The 16,835-nt window shown below is 41.7% G+C and overlaps 1 protein-coding gene across 3 annotated transcripts in view; it reads right to left on the reverse strand.

Annotated features, from left to right (window-relative positions):
- grin2ba (glutamate receptor, ionotropic, N-methyl D-aspartate 2B, genome duplicate a) overlaps positions 1–16,835 on the reverse strand; it is a 200,652-nt gene that overhangs the window by 13,881 nt on the left and 169,936 nt on the right. For all 3 annotated transcript variants that reach the window (XM_078161815.1, XM_078161814.1, XM_078161813.1), the window contains exons 13-16: positions 15,416–15,645; positions 15,163–15,323; positions 13,706–13,893; positions 3,471–3,709 (exon numbers count right to left, since the gene is read on the reverse strand). In XM_078161815.1, the coding sequence (XP_078017941.1) occupies positions 3,471–3,709; positions 13,706–13,893; positions 15,163–15,323; positions 15,416–15,645 (818 nt within the window). The remainder of the gene's footprint in view (positions 1–3,470; positions 3,710–13,705; positions 13,894–15,162; positions 15,324–15,415; positions 15,646–16,835) is intronic.

Here is a 16,835-nt window from a genome sequence, read left to right on the forward strand (position 1 = left end):
GAAACCATTTCCCTCAGTGGAAACAAAGATTTTATTCAATTTTATTTCACAGATAAGAAACATTAAATTGTGAAGACAATAAAGCCTCCACAAAAATAGCATTTTAAGTCTTGTGTGTGATTTATTCAGGCTTCATAATCTCCGCTATTTGCTATGCTAATTTAAACAATGTAAAATGCTATAGGCTTGTGCTAATAATATTAGCATGTTGTATTTGTTTGGAAAATGTGTTTAATATAAGACAGTTGTTTTGTCAGTGAACTTTGTGAGTTGTAATGGAGCCAAATTTTGTAACGTTACCTTTGTTTAATGTTGCTGTTGTCCCTGGCTTCATATGAGAAGAGGGAAAACTCTGCTAGCCACTGGGCTAATTTATACAATGTAAAATGCCAAAGGCTTATGCTAATATTGTTAGCATGTTGTATTTGTGGGGAAATATGTGTTTAATGTGTGTTTTGAATCAACTAAACTTTGCAGCACTTCACAGAAACCCCGCCACCGACTAGTGTTTTGATGGTGTAACTGCAGAGTGACACAGACACACCACTGCACAAGTAGAAATGCTCACAACGACATAGGCCACATGCGTAGGCTACGGTGTAGACTCTGTATAGGGCTGACGCACAAGTGTAAATCCCACTCAAGCCATCATAGGAGATAGTAACAGCATCGAAACAGTGTCTGTATAAACAGGACAGCTGACAGGAGAGGACCATGGGCTGTGACACTTCAAAGATGTGTTAGCGGCAACCTCAGAAAAGAACAGTGGTCAAAAACTTCCACAAATTGGAAAAACAACGAGATTTGTGAGCTCCTTACCCTCCGAGCAGAGGGCAGGATCAGCTGCCACATAACAGAGGGGGTAAATGAGTGTTATTGGCATGTTATGCCATTGTTATTGTTTATAAAGTGCTACCAATGCATATGTTATATGTCATTCTAGAGGCTGACGCTGTTGTGTTACATGTCACGCCCATCACGCCTCTTTTGAATTCGTGATGCCAGCATGCTGTCTATAATCACACACTGGAGCGTCTTGATGCCGCTGTTGTTTGGTTTTGTGTAAAAATGCAAAGGAGGCATAAAGAGGGGCCTTTGTCACGTGTCTATAGCGTGGTCTCTGTGTTAAAGGGGTTTTTCATCGCTGATTATCAGCCTCTATCTATCTTTTAATTCCTCAAACCTTTCTCTACATCCTCACCCCATTCTGTCCTATTTACCCCCTTTATTTCCCCTTTATACCTCAGGAGGTCATGTATAGGCTATAACCTATTTATGCTTATCATTTGGTAACCATGGTAACACATATTCATGTCAGCGCAGGTTTATTTCTGATTAAAAAGCTGTTAAAAACTGCAGTGATTGTATTTTCAGTTTATTATGTCCATTACAATGTGTGTGACAGTAATAAGCTCCCAATCATTACGGTACACAACGCCTCCTTTTCGTCCTGTCTCCACGTTATTCATTATTCATAATGTGAGATCTGTTTGCAGTCTAATAATACTAACAATGCTTATAATGAGGGTTTTTTGTGTGTGGGTGTGAGCTCACTGTGACCAAAGAACATAAATATAAGCATCAACAATATCAAAGTGCGGCGTAAACGTCTGTCAGTCAGTGGAATTTGATTTCCCCGCGTGGGTCCTGATGATGCAGGATGACAAATGCCAAAACTGTCTAATCAACAGGTCACCTGTCAGTCTGTATAACTTCATGTTTACTCCTCTTGATTTGTTCATAAGAAGTCAGTGTGAACAGGAACCAGACCAGAGCGACATACATTAATTTATCATTGTTTTCCACTTGCTTTGGACCGAATGAACCAAACCACAGGTGTGAAGGCACCCTCTTATTCACTTCACAGTACTGAGGACCACATTTACTTGGCATTGTTTGGGAGCTCTGATTTGCTATTAAAGCAGCCCTGATTATTGTGGCATGGATTCAACTGCAGCAGATTTAGCATTCATTCTGTGAACTCCACTCCAGCACAGTATAATGAAAACAGGTTTCAAGATTAGTAATGCTGATTAAATTCCTACACTACTTATGTTCTGTACAAAATAGAATGTAAGCTCTACAGATTTTTTTTCCTTCGCTATTATCGTGTTTTTCCCAGATGATGTAAAGATTTTTAGTCAGTCTATTATCTCAGATGGGTTGGAGAATAGTGCATATAGCTGCTGTAAATGGGAAAAAAAGATGCCCTAAGGAAGCAGGACCCTGGGCCCCCTAAGGTTTGAGCTGAGCCCCAAATGTCTAAAACATCTGGCTCTGCCTCTGGCATACTTCATGATATAAGCAAAGATTATATCTTAAAGCAAGAATGCTACAGAGTCCTGACAATATTAATCAGGGTTTATCTTGTGCTATCAGGTGTGTGTGGTTTACCATTATTGGTATGTGCAAAAAACGGGTACAGTAGCTCAAGTACAGAAAACTCACGGACCTTGTTGAGACTGTCAGCCCAAATAGTTTTTCTGGCATGTCCAGATTGTATCCAGATTAATTTTAGGAAGTCTGGACAGAAAAGAAGTGATCCAAACCACATTTGGAAGTGGTCTGAAATGCAATTCAAATCCAATTTCTACAGATGCATCTCAGTCCAGACACTCAAATCGGATTCCAAAGTATCTTTTAACACAATACGAGACAACAACGTCAAATCCAGAGTGACGAAGTGCTGACCAGGTCCATGCTGCTACCAGCGAAAGCTATAAAGGACAACATGAGGAACAACAGTCCGTGGACAGACGCCAAAATTAGTTGTTTGTAGATGGAGAATTCTCATGCTTCCATGTTGGAAAGCTGTGTCATCAGTGTTGCTACGTAGCTACTGATGCCTATGTTGTTACCACAGCAACCCATGTAGATAGATTGTTGATGTCTGGACACACAAATCTGATCTGAAATCTTGCAAATACCAGTGCTTCAAGAGCTGATTTGAGAGCAGTCTGATCTAAAGTTTGCTAATGTTAGCTTAAATTAGCCACCATGCTACTGGTCACACCAGACTAACTGAGTGTACAGAACTGAGTAAAGGTGCAACTTTTCCTTTATGAGAGGAATAATGTGATATTTCTTATCTCAGGAGTTACATTTTAAACATTTAAGTCACCCTTAAATTTATATCACTGCAAAATTTGGAGAGTGCTGCAGGTAGTCAGGTGTGATACTACTGGGCTTATGCTTGATTTGATGCTCGAAGACACAAGCATGGTGTGAAATGCATCAGCTCCTGTGTGCTGGACTTGAACAGAAATGGCTGCCAATCATCTGTCAGTCAGAATATTTGTTAAGAAGCACAACCCATGAAAAGCTCATGGACGTCTCTCAGTGGGGAACATTCCACTTTTTGTGTTTTGCCATACAGAAAAATACATTTATGATTTATTCATCTTGACAACATTTAAAGTCTGAGCACATTTTCTCGATGTTCCCTCCTTCCCTTCCCCTCCCTGTCTCACCCTGCTGATGGAGAAGACGAAGCCGGGCTGGCCGGAGCAGACACCCATGAAGCAGAAGCGCAGCTGCCAGTAGAACCAGTGCTCGCAGATGAAGGTGATGAGCGACAGAGCCATTGCGGCGCCCAGCATGTAGAAGACACCGGCCATGTTGTCCACATCCAGCTGGCTGGACATCACCTCGTTCTTCTCGTGGTGGCAGATTCCCGTCAGCCACAGGGACTCCAGCTCCTCCATCTCACCTGGATGGAGGGAATGTGATGACATGGGGGGGAGGATGGGCAGACGAGAGGAAGGACAAAGGAAAGGAGGGATGGTAGTTGGAGCAACAACAAAGAAGTAGTGGGACAGAAGAAGGAATGGAGACGAGACAGAGGAGGGGGCATGATGATGACATGTGGAGAAGTGTTTTTATGATTCGTACGGGAATTGAAATAAAAAATAGAGTGTGAAAAAAGTGGGAAGGAATGTAAAATATAAAGGAGAGAAGAGGGATATGATGTAATAACAGGATGGGTATTGGAGGGCACGAGGGATGAGAGATGATGCAACAGAGGAGGGAAGATGGCGGGCAGGCGGTGGGAAGAGGGGGTCAGGGGAGTTAGAAGTGAAACACAGCCTTGAATTTCACAGTCAGCTTCATTGCACACAGGAAGAGACAAACACGTGCCATTGGTCACATGTTAATTACATTGATCTTTTTTGTATTCATTTCTGCAAATAACCGTGTCTCTAAGTGTTTATCACACAATATATAAAAGCTTCAGCGTCGTCATGTGCCTGTATCTATGCAAATTGTACAAAAAACAAGTGCTTGCATATGTATGCATGTGCACGTATGTGTGTTTGTGTGTGTGTGTCCGTGCATCTGATGCTGGTCCCTGAGCTTCTGGTCTCTTTTGTGGGTCACCTTCTGTTTCATCACGAGCTGTTCTCTATCAAAGCCGACCGTGGCAGGACAGGCGTCGCTTAATTAATCATACATTCAGCCGTTGTCGCTGCACGTCAGCATGACTCTTGCACCGGAGCACTGGCTGGCCTCTGAGCATCGACGAGAAGCTCCACAGCATACCAACTCAGAGGAAAGGCAACACACACACACACTTACACACTCACATGCACGCAGGCAAAATTACAGACACAATCACACAGCAGCCATTACTTTATATCTGCTGAGAAATGGACTAAAGTGCGAGCATTATGCAGTCATTTTGACGCGACACTGGGCGATAGCACCGGCATTTGTATGGCAGGAGCGACTCAACAAAATGACTTCAGTTTATTTTTGTAAAGATGCTCTTGAGAAGTTCTGGGCCATACTCTTTGGGCGGTTGTTTGTGAATGTTACAAGGACATTATTATGTTTATGTTCGTGATGTCGTTTGTTCTTATTTAGCAAACCCTTTTCAGTAAAAGAGGAAAATTTAAACAAGGGCTTCTGTACTGTACAGGATCTCTATCTATAGGGACAACGATCTAATGTCATTTGAGGAGTTGAGGTTGAGATATGACTTGCCACAGAAACATTTTTTCAAGTTTTAAAAACTTAGGTCCTGCTTATACGACAATTTCAACCGAAAACGGTAAAATTTAGTTGACACAACATCGGCACTTAGGGTGCCTGATAACGCAATGTTTTTAAAACGGGTTCCAGAATGCAATTTTTCGGAAACAGCACCAAACTTGCAATAAGCAGTTCCTCTGAAAACGGAGACTTTTCGCACATGCGCATTACGGTACCAGTCACTAGGCATGTGTGAGAAAGTCGACCATCACAACAACAATGGCGGACTCCCGAGCTCTGTTTGTGCTGCTCACCCTGTTGAATTTATCAACGCTTCTCCAGCAAAGTAAAGACTTAGTGTAGTAACTCCACCTCCTCGTCCATCCAGGCAAACATTTGTGTGGTTGCCATTTTGTTTATACATCACATCACTTTTACAAAGTCACACTGCCACTTGCCTGGCATGTATACTACAGCGTTTTTGGTCATTTTTGTGGATCTGTGTGCACGGTGATTGTTTTCAAAACGTTGTTGTCTGAAAGTGGAACTTTTTTCAAAACGAAAATGTTCGTGTAAACACGGCCTTGGAAGTTTTGTTTTGTCTTGCTACGGCAAAAACATCATTGTCCACATTAGAAGCATTTTCTGTAAGGAACTGCTTTAGGAAAGGTCTGATGTCTAATTTATACCGTCAGTTGTTTGATAACCATAAGGACAACATGGATAGTAAGAGAACGGAATAGATTCAAGACTTATAACAGGACATTTTAGAGAGTGAATGGCATACAATATGTGCAAAGACTCAAACTCAAACCATTAACACTTGACTGATTACTACAATATAACTGGTTAATGAGAACAAATATCACAGCAAATTTGAGTGTTGAGATGAAAACATTTTGGAGATCGGTGCTACAGTTTGTGTCCTGGATGACCTCATCCCCATGACCTTTAAGTCCTAGGCTCTGCTTGATAAACATGTTTCCATAAACTTTCATCCTGCCTAGGAAAGAGAAAACAATGGTTGAATTCTGTTTGCAACAGGCGAGGCGTTCAATTGCACTCTGCTGGAAGATTGTGAGTTGCCCCTCTTGGTTGTAGGTGGAAGGATTTTACAGTGAGTTTGGCTCTTGAAAGACTCACATATATAGTGAGAAATAGGGCTTCAGAGCTTATTAATATTTGGGAAATGTTTTGGGAATTTGTAAAAAATGGTGACACTGAAGACGCCTTGAAAACGTAATGCTTGATTATGTTCTATCTTGGGGGGGTTTGTATATGTTTGTGCAACCTTTTAAATGTTTAAAATCAATAAACATATGTTTACAAAAAAAAAGAGGAACTTTTCGAACAACTTGAAAAAATGCTAAAATATCAAAGACAGAGTGGAAAGTAAGAGCAAACATGGAGGGAGAGCAACAATTGTCCCAGACTGAATTTAAATCCAGGTCATCACACTTATGCTGTGTGCTCATGACTGCGAGCAACTCCAACACTGTAAAAAATTACCTTTAATAAAGAGTCCACTTCAGCAGCTTGATGAAGTTAGGCAATAGGACTATTAAACTAATCATTTTTCCAGAGAAACTATAACAGTGTTGTAAACTGGTGAATGTGTTTTTACACAGCACACACTAAGACCTGAAATACCCTTTTCACAAACAAAAAATCTAGTCTTGACTATATTACCGTGCCGACAGGCCTGTTTCACAGCCGACATTTTGACATGTCACCGTAGGAAAAGCCCTGATGTGACTAATGACATTAACGATGGCTCCGCTCTCCACTCCAACCATGAAACATCGTTAATTATATTTTTTACACCCGGGCATTTCCTACTGTGACATGTCAGAATGTCTGCTGTCAAAGAGCAATATTACAACCAAAATAATAAAGTGAATGAACATGAATGTTTATGCTTGACCTTCAGGAGGAAACAGAGGATTGACACAATCATTTTTTTTACTTAAGGGCAACTTATTAGCTTTTCCAGAGCTTTCAAACACAAATGAAGCTCTTGTGGAAGTTCAGTCAGGAAGACAATATCTTTTCATGCTTCATTCTCTGGCTGTCAGTGTTCAACAGCTGATCTACAATCAACCAATAGCACAGCGACACGCCTTCTCTGTCAGCCTATCATCTCACTGCTCCTCGTTTTAAATATGGTCCTTTTTCTACCCGCAGTTCGTTCATGTTTCAGCTGCGTGTACTCTCCACCTCCCCATCACCGCCTAGTCTTCTCAGATTCAGCCTCATTCACCTCATCAGTCATCAGCCTCAAAGTCATCAGCCACCACCACCAGTGTCTAGACACATGGAGGGATTTATCTTGCTGCCGCTTAGATGTCCCTCAGTCACAAAAGTCCCCCTCTGGTGTCTAAGCACCGAGGACTTTTGTTTAATCTATACTCATATTCTGTATTACACTTTATCTTTACTTCATTCTTCTGTTTCTCCTGATTGAGTAACATTCTTCATCCTCTGAAGTTCTAAATCAGGGTTCGAGTTATTGAGAGCAAGTGGAGGCTGAGCTCCCATGAAAGCAGTAAAATCCTCCATCTGTGGGGGTTGCTAATACATCACAGCCAACCATTATTCTATCACAAAAAATCAGAGCTGTAACGGTTGGTGTGTTGAACTGTCCCAGTATGAGGGTCACAGTGTGATGCATGCAACCACACGCAGAATACTTGGTATATTCTGTAGACTGATGAACGTAATGTGGAACCAAACGCAAGTTCCGCCTGAACACATTAAGCCATATGCCATAAGCAATATATGCTGAGGTTAGTACAAGGAGCTGATTGGCGTACAAGCCAGTCACACTATGATGAGTGCAAATGAGAAGGCGGAGCCTACCCGCCTGCTGATTTGACGTTTTCTGTACTCATCTTTAGCAAGCCTGAGGTCTCAGCAAGTTGATTTTTCTGTGTTTATTTAGACTGTTGAGGCATTCAACTGCTATTTAAGAGTCAATCCTAGACTTTTATTTTGTAACTTAAAAGCAGTAGTTCAGCATTTTGGGAAACACATTTTTCTAGCAAAGAGTTAGATGAGAACATCAATATCCATTTTATGTTTGTGTGTTAAATGTGAAGCTAAAGGGGCCGTACACATGCTTCATTTTTTGCGCCCTCAAATTCATTATTTTCAATATAGATGTGGCAGGGCGAGCTCAAATGGCAGAGCGACACAGATGTGGGGCGCACGCATTCCCGAGCGCCTGTTTTTCATGGCACGACAGCTGCGCCCTGTGTTCAACTTTTGGAACGCAGCAGTGTGCACCAATCATCAGGTGACGAGGATAAACCAATCACAGCTGGCAGATATCTTTCCTTTGTTTTGGAAATATCAGTCTGTGGTAAATATGGAGAAGTTGTTCATTTTAGTGCATGACTACCAGTGTTTTACATCTGCCCCATGGGCGATAGGCCTACACACAAACAGAGTCTGGATGAAGATCAGCTCTGCACTCAGGATTTCAGGTAAACAGGCTATGATTAGGTGCTTGTTAAGGTTGCTTTTCAACCTCAGACACAACCTGCCGCTGCACTCTTGAAAGCTGGCACAGAAAAGGCACAAGAATAGCACCCAGCACCCGACCTCATGTTTTCTAGGCGGTTAAAGACGCAGCATGTGTACAGCCTCAAAGCCTGCAGCCAGTTAGCTTAGCTTGGAAACAGAGGAGGAACAGCTAGCATGGCTAACAAAACATGACGACTGTACCAGTGTTTCTAAATTCTCTAATGAACATGTTGTATCTCATGTGTTTAATCCAGACAAAAACAAGTGTAAAAACTTTTTACTACTTTAAATGGGGGTTTAATGGAAACTATTTCTTTATGCTAAGCTAAGCTAAGCTAACCAGCTGCTAGCGGTAGCTTCATAATTACTTAACAGACATGACAGTGATATCAACCTCACTTAATTTTTCTAATATATATATATTTTTAATGGCATTTTGCATTTATTGATAGGACAGCTGAAGACAGACAGGAAAGGCGAGAGAGCGGGAAGCCCTGGGTCGGAAGTGAACCCGGCTGCTGCAAAGGACTCAGCATATATGGGGTGCACACTCTCCCACTTGAGCTAGAGGTCGCCCCAGTATCAATCTTCTTATCCAACTCCTTTGCAGAAAATACATAAACATATTTTCCAAAAACTATTCCTTTAACTTTTATGCTCTTAAGCTTTTACACAACAGAAAGGCTATGCTATAAAAGCAACGCTGTTGGCCACAGAACCTCACTCATTTTGATTGACAGTCAAAGTTCACCAAACTCTAACTAATAACCATTAATAAAAAGATGTGCACACGCATAATACACACGCCCACTTGTTGCTCTATCACCTCACTACCCACGTGTTAATTTTGTCTGAAGGAATAGCTCCGGGCGTTATGAGTGAATGAAACATCATTCTTTACATTACATGATATCTAAATAAACTTATTGTGATTCCTCCATTTAGTTCAATGGATTTCAGAAGTGGCAGATAAAAATTCTGAGTGGCAGACAAAAAAAAAAACTTGACCGCCACAGTGGCAGGGAGTGAAAAAAGTTATTTCAGACGCTGACAATAAAGCAAGGGGAATAAAATAAAGGACACTGGATGATTCAACTGAAAGAATAACGACTGAGCTGACTTGAATGACAAAATATAAAAGGACAGCGGTGGACTGTCTGTTTAGTAAGAACATCATGCTTTCAGTTTGTTTCTCCATCAGCTCATAATCTTTATTGCCAGTTGGATTCAAAAGCCGAATCGAAACCCAAAACTTTCATCACTGATGCCTGGCATCTCTGAAATGATGCAACAGGTCCAACATTGGTGTCAAGGGCAAAATATCATTGAACTCAACATGCTCTGCAAATGACTCCAAAACTTTCCGTCCAACAGCCAATCAGAAAACCACCGATCAAAACTGCTGTTTCTTTTTCACGACAGCTGTGATGTATTTTTTGCCCGGGCCTGCGTCAGACTGCCCAGACTCCCTTCCAGCCCTCGTACCAGGCCACTGGGCTCTCCACGTGAGTCTCATCGCTTTCTAGGCCACCAGGAGGGGAGTGGATGGCGAGGCGTGGCAAAGTGACATTGAAATCCTGAGAGGTGGCGAGACAGGGCCGCTTGGTTCCTGTATGAATGCTTTCGCAGCAGCACAGTGGGAGTGTTACTGCGAGCTGACCCATATTCAAACACACATGTGCTCATAGAAAAACAGACATGTACACTAAACTAACACACGTAACAATCAAACTTATAATCAATAAATCAGAAACACAACAGTCTTATTGAACTGTATGTAGGTTGATAAAAATAAACCTGTGTCATAAATAGTCAGAATCTCTACACGGCTCTCTCTTTACCTCGCTAACACGCACACACCCTCGCTTACACACATAGGCTCGCTCATTTTTAAAGGCCTGACCCATATTCACATGTGCACGCACGCACACACACACACACACACACACACACACACAAACCCGCGCACTCATGCACACACGGCGTTGAAATACACCAGGAGCTATGCTGGCACCCCTAACTGGGACGCACTATAGTGGGCCCCGGAGGGCCCTTGGTTCAGGATGCTCACAACACGCTGGACCGTGCCCAAATAAACTAGCAACAACACACACGCAAACTCACACAAGCACACACACACACACACCAAACTTCCATTACAGTGCCCATTCTGCATTGAGCTGTATATCAAAACAGGACATTGTGAAATTAGACTGTTAGAGTCGATAAACTGAGCGAGCAGCTGCTCCCTGTGACATTTTGACTTGTTTATGACCAGGAATTTTCTCTTGAAAACCGTAAAGCATGTTCTGTGCGGGTTAGGAATGGACATTTTGAGCACATTTCATTTCATTCCCTGCTCGTTCTGAGATTCATTAATGCTCCAGCTCGAGCTGACAGGAATGAAGTGTTTCAAAAGAACAAGCCCTGGAGAGCTTGGACAGTCTCCCATAAAAGGCAAGCGTGATCATAAAGCACCGGGCCCCCACGGTGGAGCTAAATCTCGAGTTATATTCCTAGCAGCGCCGTCTTACCTTTTCTGTCTGTTCTTGATATAATGAGAGTGAAATTACATGTACATTTGACTTACAGAGCCAATTAATCACCAAAATTGTGGTCACAGACACAGAAATTAATTAAGAACTATGATTCTCTCCTCCCTCGACCAGTTCGTATGCTGCTCAGGTGGGAGTGGGTTAAACCCTAAAATCTTTCTGACTGAGACGTCTGTTTTTGCCTGAGTTTAAAGTTCTTGAAAATGTTGTATTTTACACATGAGAAATAAACTTAGCCACTGTTATTTGTCCCTGCAGCAGTGCCTGAGGCAAGATTTGTTCAGAGCATATTGGTGGGTAAATCAAGCGCCTCGAATTAGCTCTTCAAGGATAATTCATGTTTATCACAACTTGGATCTTTTTTCTTTCGGTCTGGCCATCGTTTATTCTGGTTATTGTAACACTGTACTCACCAGGTCAACTGCTGTGATCTGGGATTTGGTGACATCATCGGTTTTAAACAAAGCAGGTTAGGAAAACTTGTTTGGAGGGAATAATGAAGGTCATTGGTTGAAATCTGACCAATATTGTCTCTATAACAGTTTACACACTTACGTCCTGGTTCAACTTTGACCAACCTACCATACAGTACTTGCTTTAGCTGCGCACACACACAGTCTCACTGTGCAATGACGGTTTGGCCTGAATATTTCATTCACTTTCAGTTTTGCCTGCAAAGTAAGCAGTTCAGTTTGGGGGTGTTGCAAAATACCGGTTTTGACAAGAAAAGTGATATTTAAGAATAAAATACTGACATTATGTTAATAAAACACGTCATAATATCGTGTAAATATACCAATGCCTCCTTAATCAATTTCATTTCTTTACGTTTTTGCTTTGTGTCCCACTTCAACGCTTCTGGTTGCCTTTTCACTATCCATTAAGACCCTGGGCCGTTGGTGAGCACCCCAGTCTTTGCGGTGTGTTCTGCACTGTTGGCCTGTGTCTGCCTTTTTTCGGCCTATTCAGCATGTTGAATCTGGGTTGGAGACAACGTGGCTCGTCAGTGAATGAAACCGTGATTGGTGGTTCTGCTCAGCGCATGAGAAGAGAAACAGAAGTGAGGAAAGTAAACAAACAGCTACAGTCAAGAGGGAGTGAGATTAAAACAAACTTGCTGCATAAGGTAAGGTTATTTTTCTTAGGAGTAACTTTTGTTGATGTTTTGTGTTATTGTTCACTGGCACAGGGTAAAAATGCTCTATTCTTTCAACATTGTGTTGTCAATGTGCTAACTGGCTAACTAGCATCATGACGGTCTTCCATTTTCCCTTTTTGAATGATCATTACAGACTACCAGCGTCTGTTCGTGTGGAGAGTTATTTCTTCTCACTAAGGTGCACAACGTACATGCTGGTCGGCTATTGGCTGTAGGCTTTGTTGCCTCTAGTTCTTTGGTCTTTTTGGTGTGTCAGGGCCTTTACGTGTAATTGTTCTTTTTGTACATTTTTACACAATTATGGGTACAAACTCTGTCTCCACCTCCCTACACTCTGCTTTTGAGTGGAATTCATTTGCCAAATTAATCTTATCTTGTCTTCTCTTGTCTTGTCTCGTCTTGTCTTATCTTATCCTATGTCTTAATGGAATCATAAGAGTTTTACCTCGCGTGCTCCCATGATCTCGTGAATCGTTTTGTGTAAGGTGGTCATAAAACGGTGTCAATCTTTTTCTCATCTTGATATTCCGAAACAATCAAACATGTTTCATATAATCATAAGTTTTAAGTCCCGGCTCATACAAACATTGTCAACAACCAATAGCTGCCCTCTCTCCAGCACCTAACAGGAAGTAGGACACCAGGGAGACAGTAAACATGGAGAGGACTCCGGGGAGGCACAAGAACGTGAACAAGTTTTGGTTCTCTTGTACTATGGAAAAGAGGGAGAAACTGGTGGAGTTGTAGAGCGAAGAAGAGCCTGTGTTTAATTCAGCATGTGCCTAATCCACCAACCAGCACGTCTCGTTCCCACGGACTCCGCCCACTAAAATAGAGTAGCTAACCAATGGAGGCTGGAGCTTTTGCAAAATAGGGTTTATCTTTATAGATTATATTTGATGCCGAATTGATAAGAATACTGTTGACACATGACATCTTTTATCTCGTGTTTCTAGTGTCATGTATTTTTGCTGACAGATTTCTTAAAGGGAGTTTGGTGTAATATTTTACACCAGGAGCAGAATGGGAAATAATCTCAAAAGAAATCTAGCTGTAGTCTTGAAAACAGTGACCCTGCAAGATCCCCAGTCTTTGTAAAGTCTTACTGTGTGTGACTCAAAACTCAATTGTCAGACTTAAGTCTTTTTAAAGTCTGTTGAGAGTCTTCTAGTGTAAGGTAGGCATTACTTGTTGAGTACAGCGTTTTTCTAACTGACAGAAACAATGGCTCAAGTCAATAAAATAAGACCCCAGTTGAAATAAGGCGGACTTATCCTTAAACGTTTGCTTCAAAGCTGTCAATAACAAGTTCTGTTTCTTCCCCAGGAACATACTGCATTATCTCAGTGACTAACTCGTGCATCTTTGAGTCATTATTTATACAACTCATCACATCAGCACAGCTGCATGCATGACAGGGTCTCTGCTTGCTGAGTGCATTAAACTGCGCACCATCTATGAATAAAACAGCGGAGGAAACAGCACGCCGTCTCACCATCTCCAAAGAGCTGCAGGATGGCCAGGTCCACATGTCTCTTCCAGAGCGACTCCTTCTGGATGGCGATGCCGTACCCCGTGGTGGCGAAGATGTAGCCGCTGCCAATGGTCACCAGCTTGCAGCCCTCGTCCCTGCCAGCCATGTAGTTCAGTACGGCCGCGTCGTAAATGAAAGCGTCTAGTTTGCTAATGAAAAAGAGAGGGAGGAAGAGAGAGAGAGAGATAGGTTACAATTAATTAGCACTTTGGAGTCAGACATCACAGCTACAACATTCCAATTAACCTGCTAAATAGCACTAAGCTGCTGATAAGTGTAATAGACTTCCACTTGGTTTGCCAAAGGCTGGAGCTGGCACACAGACTGGTGAAAAGGCACACTTGATGAGAAGTGAAGAGGGGGAGTGCAAGTATTGTTGGACTTGTTCAGCTACAATATGTTTACATGAAGACCAGTAGGAACGAGAAAAACAGGGGACTTAAGCATTGATTCTTTTTGTTAAAACTATTCACAATTTCTACTGTAATATGCAGCGTTGGGAAGTCGTTAACTAGGCCTACTAGTTCTTGCATGGAGCTACAATTGAACTGACACGAAATAAAGTCTATGTGTGTTTGAACTGGGGACTAGGGCAGGTCAGTCCTCACCTAGGCAGCCTGAGGATGTGTTTCAAGGAGAGGATGGGGAGAAATTATTGGGGTGCAATCAGGCAAATGGAAACTTTTAGGAAATTCATAGTATTCAATTGCAGACATCTTGGTTGGAAAACAGGGTAATTGTAGTCAAATGGCAGGTGATTGTCGTTAAAGGACAACTCTGGCCAATGGTGCCATATTGTGTGAAAAAACATTGTGAAAATACTATGAATATGTAGTTTGTAAGGAACTACATAAACTACATGACCCTGAGTAGTTAACTACTGAAAGAGCTACTGAGATTTCAAATTCAACCATGAAAACATAATTAGGAAACGCTAAAAATGAGCAGGTTTCAAAATAGCTAGTCGCAGTAGCTCAGTCCATAGGGACCTGGCTTGGGAACCAGAGGGTCGCTGGCTCAATCACCCGCACAGACCAAGCAGAGCGTGGACTGGTAGCTGGAGAGGTGCCAGCTCTCCGCTTGGGCACTGCAGAAGTGCCCTTGAACAAGACACTGACCCCCAACTGCTCAGGGCACCTGTCTGAGGTAGTCCCCTCGCTCTGACATCTCTCCATTTAATGCATGTACAGGTCCTGTTTGTGCACATGGGCCTGTGTGTGTATGACAACAGAGTGAAAACAATTGAATTTTCCCTCGGAGATTAATAAAGTCTATCTTCTATATCTTTCTATCTTTTCTCCTAAAATTCCTACAGTGAATACTCAAGTGTATCAGTGTTTTCTTAAAGCCCGACTTAAAATCATTTTATTACGAAAATCTTTTTGTAAATTCGGTTTAACAGTGAAACTGTTTCTTACCCAGCCTTCAGACTCTGCAGAGCCTCGTTGACGTTTCTCTGATGGAACTTTGTCATGTAGCCATGCATCTCTGGGTAGTTGTTCCTAATGTTTCTCTCTGTACTTCCGTTTGGGACGGTGCCAAACCGAAACGGAGGCGAGAAGTCGTTGGGACTCTGGAACTAAATATGGAAGACGGAGCATGGAGAGAGAAGCATTTAAAGCACTGACTTATTTACATGAAAGAAGACAGATTGGCAACCTTCCATCTTACCTTCTTGTCTGAGAGACCGGTGACCTGGTCCACGTACTCCTCCTGGATCATGAAAGCAGCCAGGTTGGCAGTGTAGGAGGCCAGGAAGATGACAGCGAAGAAGGCCCACACTGATACCATGATCTTACTGGTGGTGCCTTTGGGGTTCTGCACTGGCACAGAGTTGTTGAAGACCAGACCCCAGAGCAGCCAGATGGCCTTACCAATGGTGAAGGATGGACCGTGAGGCTCTGAAAGAAACAGCCGTGATTAAAGACAGATCAGCTAGGGTCTAAACCAGTGTCAAATCCAGTTGTCTACGTTATAGCACTTATGATTTAAAGCCTAGTCCCAATGAACACCTGTACCCTTTTACTAGCCCAGTGTGGCAACACATTTTGACAAATAAAGGCCTGTCTCAATTAGAGGCCTGGGCTGGTTGCTAAGCAGCTAAGCAGTTCTTCAGATGTATAAAACCAGGTTGTAAGTTTCCTGAAATTATGTGTCCATTCCTCGATTACCCAGTAAGTTATTCATATTCCTTTAGTCTGTAAGGGTCCTCAGGTCAAAGGAATCCAAAGGTTGTTTTTTTTTATAAACATGAATCCAAGTTGTGAGGATTGGTTTAACAGCATAAAGTGGTGTTGTGTCGGTATGCTGGGCGCCATAATCCTCAAGTGCCGTAACTCACTCTCTCTCTGCTGTGCTGTCTGTTGGAGTTAGAGAAAATGGATGATTCATATTTAACATATATTCAAAAGCCTAATTTTTATACAAGTTCTATTCATACTGGTTTAAATAGACAATTTGATTGTATTTCCCATCTTTGCTGGGCTTTTGTGTAAAAGGAATTAAAGGTACCACAAATAGGCCCCTTAATTTCAGAGATTGAAGCGAATAATAGGCTATTATTTGAAGTTTTACAGTAGTTGCAGAAAAAATTATGTCTAAATGAAATTTTTATACCACCTGTCACTTTGATTCTAATTTCTGATACCTGTGTCAGCCTAATTAGATTAGTTTGAAGGGAAAAATTTTGACTATAAGGTCATGACTTTTCATTGATGTAAATGTTTTGAGTTGTCACTGACAAAAACTATGAAGGGTAAAAATTACTAAAATGTGACCTAAACTAATATGAGCTTTTGTCTAAAGAATAAAACTGAGATTAAATCAAAGATAGCTGGTAAAATTAAAGCTGATTGCAAGCACACGTCATATTTTGCATTACAGGAAAAAAGAGCATAAAGGAATGGATTTTTTGTCATTTGTTTGGCATATATTTTGTAATATGTGCACAAAATGTCAAGAGAGATAATCTTAATGTGTTAAAGAGGTGTTTTTCATTTCATCTTGACTTTAAAATAAAATGCAATGTTTGGAGTGGTCTTTTATTGTGACCAGCCCGAGGCACACCTGTGCAGTAATGATGCTTAATCAG

Source organism: Epinephelus lanceolatus, chromosome 18, assembly GCF_041903045.1.
Source record: "Epinephelus lanceolatus isolate andai-2023 chromosome 18, ASM4190304v1, whole genome shotgun sequence".
Classification (NCBI taxonomy): Eukaryota; Metazoa; Chordata; class Actinopteri; order Perciformes; family Serranidae; genus Epinephelus; species Epinephelus lanceolatus.